The sequence below is a fragment of the Cephus cinctus genome, unplaced genomic scaffold, assembly GCF_000341935.2.
Source record: "Cephus cinctus unplaced genomic scaffold, Ccin1 Ccin1_scaffold0230, whole genome shotgun sequence".
Classification (NCBI taxonomy): domain Eukaryota; kingdom Metazoa; phylum Arthropoda; class Insecta; order Hymenoptera; family Cephidae; genus Cephus; species Cephus cinctus.
The window spans coordinates 531,101-542,104 of record NW_014332946.1 but is presented as its reverse complement, the minus strand read 5'-3'; the positions used below and the strand labels follow the sequence as shown (position 1 = coordinate 542,104).

The window sequence follows — 11,004 nt, the reverse complement described above, 5'->3', positions numbered from 1 at the left end:
GGGATGTTGGGGGGGGGGGGGGGGGATGATAGGCTACATCAGAAGATATAATAAAAAGCACGTGACTCGACGCAAGTCAAATTTCCGTAAATTTCAAGAAAAAAAATATATATATATATATATAATTATTTCCAGTGAACTTGACATAATTTTAGAAACGGTATGTAAATATCTATTATTTACCTAGATGATTGGCAGTCATTTTTTTCGGCTTGAAAAATAGTAGAGAACCTTGAAGAAAAAATGTGATGAGTTACGGCCTGTCGTAGCGGATATGAGAATTGGTAAATTTGACAAAAATTGCGACATAGAGAGGGAGGGAGAATATAATTGAAAATTATGAAACGTGTATTTGTCTCTGTACATATTTTGTCATTGGCTGTTTTAATGTATCGATATTCTTTTTTTTTAATATATGGAATTTTTTATTTTGTGGTGCACGTTACGTCACTGCTTTCTCCGTACGAAAATCATGTAGCAAAGAAAATTATGCGTGACGCACATACCAGCTGCGGAAGTTTACATCGTTAGGATCCAATCGATTAACTTTCACCCAACTTCCTCTCACTTTCGTTGATATCTACAGCCGAAATGCCTGATAATGCAGTGGGAACGTGCAAGAATGCAGTTCGGTGCATGTTGTAGTGAGAAATGAAAAAAAGAGTGAAATTAGGTAAAAACAGATTTTTAAATAATGATCGTGATTCTTCGTATTTTTGTCTAATAAAAATTTCTCATAAATGAATTCACCTGGTACAGACTGTTCATTTTGTAAAGACGTGACGTTTACAATGGTAGCTGGAGAAAGGCGAGAGATGCACTTTCACGCGATAGTTTCGTTGGGCGCTTATAGAGAAATTGCGACAGAGAGAGAAAGAAAGAAAAGGATATAGCTATAAGTAATATTTTTGGCATTAGCAAATGTCTAGACGGTTTTATGAATTTTGGAACAAGTCAGGATTGCGGCGTTCATGCACATTTTTTTCGGATTTGCTAATGCCAACTAAAAGAAATTAATAACGATTTGAATGTAAAGTCCTGTGATGATCATCGTACGATTTTAATTTCCCTGCTTAGAAACTCTAACGAGCGTGTGCGATTGGTCCAGGAATTTGAAAAAAAAAATTATTTTCCCCATTTTTAAGTATACCCTCCACCACTTTCTTCATTTCTCAAATGGGTCACGTCGCGAAATTCGTTCGACTTTCTGTAGGTTTGTGTACATTTTCACGACGGTCGTGAGTAGTCGCCTTGGATTTTTTAAGTATGGTTTCGTTATGAGATCAGAGCCAGAAATACGAGAAGAAAGTCGAGAGGGAAAGTCCCATCGGTTCTCGACGTTGGAACAGCACAGAAGAAGTGATACTTTCGCCATCTTTCCATCAGAAATACTTTTCGTGTTCATCCAAACTTAGAGATGCCCGAGATGCTTCTTTGGTCTGCACTGATAGACCCCATTAAAGATTTGGATAATACTTTCCGAAACGCCAACGCACGTACCGCCATCTATGTTTTCGTCGACCTTGTAACAGATTTCTCAGAGAAACAAATACTCAGAATCCACGAAGGATCTGTGAGAATATTTTTTCTTAAATTTCATGCAAAGAAACCATTTTTTCCCACGTGATCGTCGAGTCGTTCAAAATTTCATTTATCCAAATTCCGCGTGAATGTAAATGCCAGTCATTCGGACTTGACGAGACGGAAGAGCCTGGTGGGATACTGGTCTTGTAAACTTTCACAGAATATTTCTTGAGAACTTCCGTTATCCATGACGTATGATCGTGCCTGATTTAGAATTATGATTTAAAGTATTTTTTTTTTTTTTTTAGAATGACAATGCGGCTCATCATTCTGATGGGCCTAGTGGCTCAGGGCCTGACATCGCAAGTAGCCTTCCAATCATCGTCATCGTCCCAGGCAGCATCATCTTCCAGTCAGCAACAGCAATGGTCCTGGCAGGGACAGGACCTAGTTGCTGCAGCTGATACCCAACAAGAATCGTATCATCCACTGACCTTCGATGCCTCCGATGACCTGAAGGAGCAGCAGCAACAGTACACTGCTAATGTTCAGCAAGGATCCAGTGGAGTAGCTCAAGTACTGGGCCAGTACAACCAGCAATCGGTAAGACCCAAAATTCTTAAGCCTAACCCAACCTGGTCTAACATTGCCCATAGTATACTTCAATGATCTAATAAATGAATGATCCTGTTTTTACAGGTGGACACTGTGATCGATGATATTTTGGTATCCAATCGACAGGGAAGAAATCTGGAAGGTTACGATGAGGTCTATGCTGATCCTGATGTCAAGAATGCACTTCAGCTTGGAAACGACACTATAGCCCGTGCTTATATTAAGGACAAGCTGTGTTCACTAGGTCTGATGAACGTGAGTGTACCTTGAAAAAAGAATTATAATAATTATAATTGACTGAGTAAATTAATAGAAAAAATGGGTTCCTTACAGTGTGAAAATTTGGAGGGCAGACGTCCATATTATTCGCCACATCGTGACATCCAACCTCACGATATCATATATGCGCAACCAGTTACAATTAAACCAGTTGGTCGCCCACTACCAGCAATTCCCATTAAGCGACCATATGGATCACCCAAACCAGTTCCAATTCCACCAAGTTTCGGTTCCGGACCACCTGGTCCTATTTACTCCGGTCCACCACCGTCCTTCTCTGGTCCCAGCTACGGTCCGCCATCTTCTTATCCAGGAAGTCATCCACCTGGTTTCGGTGGTCCTTTCTCAGGCTTCAAGAAACCTGGACCAATTTACGGTTCCAAACCTATTTATGAGTCCGGGGTCGATGGCGAGCTAGATTACGAAGACAAGTTCATTGATAAGAAACAGGTGGTGCTGCAGCAGGCTAGCTCTGGTGTTCAGCAACACGTTCATCATCATTATCATCATGGAGAAGGAGGCGTCGGTGACAATAAGTCACCGACTGTCGTTGTTAATAATCCTGGTGTCGTTGCTGGTACACCTGGTCCCATCATTGGTCCTGGTCCCATTGGTAACAATGGATTCAACAATTACGGATACGGCAATGGTGGCAATTATGGCAGTGGCGGCACTTACGGCAATTCCTACAACGATTTTGAGGGATACAAGAAGGCCTTCAAGGTCAAACCAGCGTCTTCCGGGAACAGTCTGTTTTCTGCCTCCAGCAATAACTATGCTGATCGTTATCCCAGTTATGAGAAACCTAAGCAGGATTCTATCTTCGCCAATACAGGAAAAGGATTTTCAAATAATTATGACAGTAGCAAGCAATTCAATTCTGGATCTAGCAACGGTTTTGGAGCCAGCAACAATTTAGGATCGAGCAACGGTTTTGGATCCAGCAACAATTTTGGATCCAGCAACGGTTTTGGATCCAGCAACAATTTCGGTTCCAGCAATGGGTTCGACAATGGATTTTCCTCATCCAATTACGACGACTGTGTCTGTGTACCATATGAGCAATGTGCAACGATCGATCAAATTGGACGCAAGGATGATCTATATCTAGCAATAGATCCTCGTAACCTCGGCAAAGATATTGAAGCTGAAACTGTAGAGGTCGTCCTTACCGACGGTAAAGGTAGCATGAGCGTGGTACGTGTACCAAAAGGTGTAAACGCAACGGAACAGGCAGAACAAACCAAAGAGCAAGAGGTAAAGAAGACAGAAACCAGCAACGAGAAAGCTGAGGAAGCCTCGAAAGAGAAAAAAGAAAAAGTCGAGGATACCAAGAGAGCCAAGAGAGACGCAAAAGCAGCAGACGAACCTGCCACCAAAAAGGCAAATGCACAGGGCGTAAGTATTTCAAATTTTTTTTCCAAATTTTCATCCTAACTTATGTATATAGTATATAAACATCCATATCATACTACACAAAAAACACTCTAGTATTGTATATATATATATATAGAATTTTGGTTTTGGTTTTTTTCTAATGCTTTCCTAATGCTTCCCTAATTCCAAATGCACTACTGCACTTTTTTGAATGACAAGAAAAACGACAAGACCATACATCACAGACCTATTCTACTTGCACGACGACATACAAGGCACGAGATGGGAAATAGGAAAAAAACAGAGTACAAAAATGGGCTAGGAAACAAAGTCCAAAAGCATTCAAGTATCGCAAGTATTTGTCTATCCATCGATCAGCCATCGGATCTTGGAAAATCGTTAGAGTCAACGAAGTAGAGGACTTCCGGGGTTTATCATGTTGGTTGGTGTCATTTTATATTATATATATATGTATATATATACATTTCTTTTTGCCTGTACAATTCGATGCACTGGAGCCATTAACGAAAGTATTGGAAAAAAATGGAAATTTTGTAAAATCTTTATTTTTATTTTGAAATTACATACTTAGCTAACCAACGTGTCTAACCTTTAAATCTCGGAATCTGATAACTCTACGTGGCCTGACTCTCTCGTTGCAGCGTCTGATCGTTGGCGATTTGGATACGTCTAAACTGAACCTGAAGCCAACCTGGGGAGTGAGTTTCGGATTGCCACAAACAGCTGGTGGAAACTACCCGATCAATCCTTACGGAGGTGACTCGTTATTAAATCCATACCCTGGATACGGTGCCGGAGCTCAAGGAATAAACCTTGGCCTGGTCTCGGTGAACCCTCTGGTGGCAGTACAAGTAACTAAGGACGAATATGGCGAGAAGGTCGTTAAGCCTTTTGTTAATTTACATGTGACGCCCAATCAAGGCCTGGTACACAAACTCGGCGACATTTTGTCATACAAGAAGCAAGTTCTTCTCGGTCATGGCGGAGGACATTACGCACCTCAATATTATCCGGCTGGACCACCTGTTTACGAAAAGCCGATAATCGTCGAAAAGCCTATACACCATTATCCACCTAAACCTTATTATCCAAATTATGGTGGTCCAGTTTATCATGAAAAACCACATCATCATTATGGCAAACCTCAGTTTGGTGGTTACGGTAACTACTACAGGCAGGAAAACGATTACGAAGACGATTACAATAACGGAGATTACGCTGATTACGGAGATGAATATTATAGAAATTCAAAAATCAATAATCCCAATGGCAGCCAAAACGTACAGAAAATCGTAAATTCCAATACGGCTGATAACAGGGATCAAGGTCGTACTGGGAAGGTTGCTTTCCCAGAGAGGAGGAAACGGGATGCTGTTAGCCATGACATGGTCCAGGAGGTAAGAGACGAGGATGAATCCTTCCACATCCGTCACCTTCTTCATCTGCTACATGGAGATGTTCCAGAATTTGACTTCCTGGACGCATAGCGACCTGAACGGATTCAGCGACTACAACTACGACTACGACGCATCATGATCTATGATGATTTTTTTCAACAGTCTTTTTTTATCATTGACGTATACAGGAGTCATGATTTTTATCGCTCGCTGATAACAGTTGAAACTGACAGATGACTAACTTTTCTAACAGCATCTTTTTTTTTGGTTTTTACCGGCATACTTACTTTACATACTTTACTGTTCTTTTTGCTTTTTTGGGGGTTTTTTGACAAATTTGACTTTTACCTGCTACTCTTTACTATCACGATACTGCCTGACTTGTTGTAACGTTATGATAAGGACTTTTTTTCTTTTCTCTTGCGCTTTCGTACACTCTTGCCTGTTTAATGCCTAATCTTTCTTGAGCTTGCTGAATCTCATTTGCTAGTTAACTGATATTTTTATTTCACTATTTTATTTTATTTCGTGGTTACTGTTGAATTATGCTAGTATCGTATCTCTATTATCTCTTATCTCAAAAATGATACCGGAAGTCAACTTGGTGTGCAAGAAAAAAATGGCATGACCTGTACATATTATGGAGATTTTGGACCATGAAGATTGTTTGATCGATAGATAAATAAAATTCTATTAATTTTGATTCGCAGAGACAATTCGGACGTCCTCCCGTATGTGGACCACGACACGTGTGCTGTCGTAGACCTCAGATAACCGGAAATCGACCCCGTCCAGGTCAATGCGGCGTGAGACACAGTCAAGGAATCAATGGTCGTATCAAGACTCCAGTATACGTAGACGGAGATTCTGAATTTGGTAAGGATCGTCAAACCTTAAAAATTGTCGTAATCAATTTCAAATTCGACTAATTTTTTTGGTTGATTCTATCACAGGAGAATATCCCTGGCAAGTAGCAATCCTGAAGAAGGACCCTACCGAGAGTGTCTATGTATGTGGAGGAACCTTGATATCTCCACGTCACATTATCACCGCAGCTCATTGCGTCAAGACCCACGCTGGTCGCGACTTGCGCGCTCGCCTTGGCGAATGGGACGTCAATCACGATGTTGAATTCTTCCCCTACATCGAAAGGGACATCGTTAGCGTCTACGTGCATCCTGACTTCTACGCAGGTACCCTGTACAACGATATCGCCATCCTGAAGTTGGACCACGACGTTGACTTCGACAAAAATCCACACATCAGTCCAGCCTGTCTGCCAGACAAGCATGATGACTTCAGTGGTACCAGGTCAGTGACGATAACTGTATGAAATTGAAAAGAAAAATTATTTTATGATTTTGAGGTTAGACCTTACTCACCCTACCTTGTTCCTGTGACAGGTGCTGGACAACAGGCTGGGGTAAGGATGCTTTTGGGGATTTTGGAAAATACCAAAATATCCTCAAGGAAGTTGACATCCCCATTGTCAGCAATGCTCTGTGTGAGCATCAGATGAGAAAGACGCGACTTGGACCCAGCTTCAATCTTCATCCTGGCTTTGTCTGTGCCGGCGGCGAAGAGGGTAAGGACGCCTGCAAGGGTGATGGCGGCGGTCCGATGGTTTGCGAAAGACAAGGACACTGGCAACTGGCAGGAGTCGTTTCCTGGGGTATAGGATGCGGCCAAGCTGGTGTTCCTGGAGTCTATGCTAGGGTGTCTTATTATCTCGACTGGATACAACAGATCATTAATCAGTATTGATCTTCATTTGATTTTTTTAATTTATTTTACTCACGAAAAGACGCTAATAAGTGTCCAGCCACTGTACTTACTACTCGATAGGTACTTGTTGCCTACAATTTTGAATTTCAACAAGAAAATTTATATTTTATTTATTTCTTTCGAATCGGTCCAGGTACTTGGGACTCGTACTCTATTTCGATATTTTAAATATTGTCAATTGTATCGTGACAACGTGTTTCCTTGGTCGATTTTTATATAATTTATATGGTCCACATCTTTCCTTGCGTCAAACTTGGAACGACCGAATTCTAATTATTTAAGAGGTAACTTATTTTTTATGTATATAGATTATTATTTGTATTAGAATGTTTGATCGTTAGTATTTAACTGATTTATTAATACCGTACTCCGACGATTGTAATTAATCGTAAGATTCGGACCATTCACGGTCCGGAGCGACAAGTAATGCATTTTCTTTGCAGTCTCTTACATTTTTGACAAATAAAACATTTATACATTATATACATATATTGTTATCTTACTTTCTCATGTTCTCTTTAGAATAAGATCCATGTTATTATTAACATGACGTCTATTGAAAATCTCAAAAATCTGTCACTGGTTTTAAACGGTCACGAGGAATAAACGTCGTTAGCCGTCGATCCTAATACAAAGTTTTTCCAACAGAGAAAGAAGAATGGAAGATGTAGGCGTCCAAAAATTCGATTGAGAATCGACTATTGTAGAATAAAATTTATAGGTATACATATGTTCTTCCGCATACCAGTCAGTACGTCCTCCTGTTTAAGTAACTGACCGGCAAGTGCTGACCTCCTACAACAAATGGTTCAATTATAAGTTACACAGCGAGCGCTATTTTACACTGCTATATCAGCTGTGGAATATGGTAGAATATTCTGTATGATTCTAACCTTTGTCAGAACAGTTATGCTAACCCATTAAAATCTGTGTTTTGAGTCTAAGCAAAATGCCAATAAAATATATTGGTCGCAAGACTGACTTCAAGGGTAAAACCTTGTGGGAAATTTTGGGTAATTTGAAAGATTTTGGTGTTGGTAGAATCATAGTCAGAAACAGATTTCAAAAGTATCCCGAACCAACCTATATAAAAATTGTGAAAGTTGCGGCATTGCCTAACGCATCTGGGGCTCATTTAGTGAGTGTTTTTGTAATTGTTAAAAAAAATGTAATTAAATGACAATTGTTTTTATTGTGTGTTTAGGACTTCCGAAAGGTTGCTGCTCTTGTTCAGAAAACCTTCAGGGGTATAACCGATAAAAATCTTGTGCAAATAGATAGATCTAGCTACAAGGCAGATTACATACTTATTCCTAAAGATGAGGAATACAAGTATTGCCAACCTCCTAAAGAGACAAATCCAGTGATACTACCAAGAACCGTAGACTTTCCTCCGTTGCTGAAAGAACTTGTACTTAGAGATATGAAAGCTGCTGGGACACCTGTCACAGAGGAGCCAAGATTGCAGTTGCATTATAATATTACTAACTCGAACATAAAAAAATATAGACCTGCAAAAGAGGGGGAGAAACCAGATATTGAATTTACCATGAGTATGGGTAAACCTACTCATTCTATCTTGTACGCCAATATTAAACAATAGAACTTTTGTTTATTTTACCTGTAAAATTGTATAGTTGGTTTGAAATATAGGTTTACCTTTTAATTCAAAATGGATTAATCTTTTTTTTTATGGATAACTTGTATCGGTCACATGGATTCAAGTCTTCATCCTCACTCCTTTGTCCTGTTCCCAAAGAGGCGTCCTTAGCCTTCTCAGTCCTTATTGCCTGATAAAATTTTGAAAAACACAGAAATAAAGCTTTTAAGTAATAATGATATTTTAATACCTTCCAAAATTGTCGCATCTCTTGTACATCCTCTTGTTTGCGAACAATCCAACCACGAATCCATCTTTGTAAAATAAGGGCAGCTTGTTCTTCGGTCCATAGCCATGATTTTGGATATATAGGTCTTGGACTTTTGGAGTATAATAAATTTGTAATTGAAATGGCAATTAATCTTATTATCAAAATCTTACTTTAACTTCAACCAAATCCTAAATGGTGGAATGCTAAATACATCTAGCCATCTTTTTGATCTTTCTGGATGCCTGGGACTTTTATTCCACAGTACTTCTGCCAGATAATCGAGTCCATTGAATCGACTTTTTTGTATCTAAATGAAAATCAGTTTCATACAAAAATCAGTACAACAATTAATATAATATAAAACCATACGCGAAGAACATTCCATTGACGAGCCTGTTTCAACATATTTTCCATAGCCGGAAGTAAAACAGGAAAAATCTCATTGTTTAAATAATGAGCTGGACTATCATGATGAGGAATTTTACGTTTCAATTCTTCTTGTTCATTAATCCATTCTCTACAAGGAGCCAATTCATCTTCCGTCTCGCGTAGAATAGTCTCCCATAATGAGAAACTTTCTTCCTCTTCCTCTTCACACTCCCTCTCTAAATTTTCAAACTCATCAAAGTCCCTGTCAGAATCCGAAAATGGACAAAAACAAATTTCCACCTCATTCTGTTCTTCAGAAATTGACTGATTTTCTGACGTTGAGGAGAAGTGCAACGAGGTAGATAGGGAGAGAGCCATTTTGTATTTTATTTTTATTTGTTTTCTCAATAGCTGTTCATTTCTCTGTTGCCGTGTGTCAGCTGACACAGCAGCCATATTTAAAAGTAAATTTCTCCATGATATAAATGGCCATATATATAAAAGTTAAATATAAATTCGAAAATTATAACCTTTATAAAATTACAGATTTCAGTAATTAAAAAAACAACAAAATGCCTACGTGTCCAGATACCTGTCCTGTTGTGCGAGGTAGATCTTTTTAAATCGTTTATTTCTGTCTGTCTTTTAATTTGCTCAAATTTCATAATCCAGCTCAAATATTAATGGAACAAGAAGCTTTGAGATCTGCGGCTAAAGAAAAAAACAAAGATACAGTACCGAAACGAACCCAGCCTATAAAAAAAGAGTCTAGATTAGAAGATTCAAGTACAAGAGCAAATAGTGAAACGCTTAAATCAAAGTCAAGTCCACAAACACAACAAATGAACAACAATATTACTCAGCAAAATGTATCAACTCCTGGTAGAAGTCCTGATAAGAAATATCAAAATCGTCATGTTCAGCAAGACATGCAGTCCGACGTGGAGAACATATCTCCAAGATCATCTGGCACAGCATCCCGAAAAAAACGACGTGAAGATGAACTGGATGATTCTTCTTACGTTGATGCTCAAGAAAAATCTGGAGCCGCGTCTGGAAAAGTATCTCGAGCTATATTCCGCGAAGATAAACAGGATGAATCTAGTAACAAAAATATTCAAGGAAGATCTCAAGGTGCAAGTAGCATAGCATCTCGTGCAAAACAGCGCGAAGACATAAAGACTACAAAATATTCGGATCGAAAACTTCAAAGTAAATCTGGAGAAGAAGCTGCAACTAGCATCGCATCTCATGCAAGACAACGTGAAGACATAAATACTACAAAATATTCAGATCGAAAACTTCAAAGTAAATCTGGAACTTTCTCAAAAGAGGAAATGGAAGAAGAAGCTGGTCCAAGTTCCGGAGGAAGATCAATTCCACAAAGACATTCCCCCTGTGATCCAGAGTGCCCTCTTAAAAGATATAAAGGTTCCTTTTGTTATCATTCGATAATTCCTTTATTGCATAAAATTGACATAAAATTCTTATCTACATATAATTTTTTTTCAGAATTAATTAAACGTCGTACCGAAGAGAAACAACGTAAACTCGATCGTTACTTGATCAGAAAGGGATTCAATTATTTTGATAATCTTTGCACCTGCTCGGTAATATGTCTGTTCAATCAATTGAGCAGAGATCCGTTCGTAAGATCATTGATACAGTCAGCATTGTTATTTACCGTCGGTCTTAAACTCTGCAGCGAACTTTATGCTTGGGAGATACCCAGCCGTGCAACGTTCTATTAACTAATTTCAAAAAAA

At 39.0% G+C, this 11,004-nt stretch overlaps 3 protein-coding genes across 6 annotated transcripts in view; 2 read left to right on the top strand and 1 right to left on the bottom strand.

The window, feature by feature from the left end:
• The window catches only part of LOC107265704 (28S ribosomal protein S34, mitochondrial), a 9,704-nt gene extending 1,033 nt beyond the window's left edge, over positions 1-8,671 (top strand). Inside the window, exons 2-10 of one of the 3 annotated variants that reach the window (XM_015735424.2) lie at positions 1,833-2,127; positions 2,224-2,394; positions 2,473-3,816; positions 4,458-5,213; positions 5,924-6,089; positions 6,167-6,524; positions 6,617-6,970; positions 7,938-8,118; positions 8,203-8,671. In XM_015735424.2, coding sequence (XP_015590910.2) covers positions 1,834-2,127; positions 2,224-2,394; positions 2,473-3,816; positions 4,458-5,213; positions 5,924-6,089; positions 6,167-6,524; positions 6,617-6,970; positions 7,938-8,118; positions 8,203-8,601 — 4,023 coding nt within the window. In that variant the 5' untranslated portion in view covers position 1,833 and the 3' untranslated portion in view covers positions 8,602-8,671. Of the gene's footprint in view, positions 1-1,832; positions 2,128-2,223; positions 2,395-2,472; positions 3,817-4,457; positions 5,214-5,923; positions 6,090-6,166; positions 6,525-6,616; positions 7,480-7,914; positions 8,137-8,202 lie in introns of those variants that run through there. The other 2 variants (XM_015735425.2, XM_015735428.2) reach the window with 2 other exon arrangements.
• Positions 7,613-9,785, bottom strand: LOC107265551. Of its 2 annotated transcripts, XM_025082942.1 has the most exons (5): positions 9,239-9,785; positions 9,040-9,176; positions 8,849-8,978; positions 8,658-8,788; positions 7,613-7,793 (listed from the first exon to the last, which is right to left on the bottom strand). In XM_025082942.1, exons 1-4 carry the CDS (start codon positions 9,692-9,694, stop codon positions 8,666-8,668), a joined length of 846 nt encoding a protein of 281 aa, XP_024938710.1. In that variant the 5' UTR covers positions 9,695-9,785; the 3' UTR covers positions 7,613-7,793; positions 8,658-8,665. The 2 variants fall into 2 exon arrangements, with proteins under 2 accessions (XP_024938710.1, XP_015590621.1); XM_015735135.2 differs by lacking the exon at positions 7,613-7,793 and having other exon boundaries at positions 8,628-8,788.
• On the top strand, positions 9,654-10,989 carry LOC112494052. Its single transcript, XM_025082941.1, has 4 exons — positions 9,654-9,702; positions 9,785-9,847; positions 9,911-10,669; positions 10,751-10,989. The coding sequence occupies exons 2-4, from the start codon at positions 9,811-9,813 to the stop codon at positions 10,987-10,989; spliced, it is 1,035 nt and encodes a 344-aa protein (XP_024938709.1). The 5' UTR covers positions 9,654-9,702; positions 9,785-9,810.
• The last annotated feature ends 15 nt before the right edge of the window (positions 10,990-11,004 follow it).

Excerpts from the sequence above, each read along its gene's own strand:
- LOC107265551 (XM_025082942.1), bottom strand. The coding sequence starts at position 9,694 with ATGGCTGCTGTGTCAGCTGACACACGGCAACAGAGAAATGAACAGCTA. Across the intron at positions 9,177-9,238 it reads GTCAATGGAATGTTCTTCGC|ATACAAAAAAGTCGATTCAA; the intron begins GTATGGTTTTAT and ends ATTTTCATTTAG. Across the intron at positions 8,789-8,848 it reads AGATGCGACAATTTTGGAAG|GCAATAAGGACTGAGAAGGC; the intron begins GTATTAAAATAT and ends AAATTTTATCAG.
- LOC112494052 (XM_025082941.1), top strand. The coding sequence starts at position 9,811 with ATGCCTACGTGTCCAGATACCTGTCCTGTTGTGCGAG. Across the intron at positions 9,848-9,910 it reads TACCTGTCCTGTTGTGCGAG|CTCAAATATTAATGGAACAA; the intron begins GTAGATCTTTTT and ends TTCATAATCCAG. Across the intron at positions 10,670-10,750 it reads CCCTCTTAAAAGATATAAAG|AATTAATTAAACGTCGTACC; the intron begins GTTCCTTTTGTT and ends ATTTTTTTTCAG.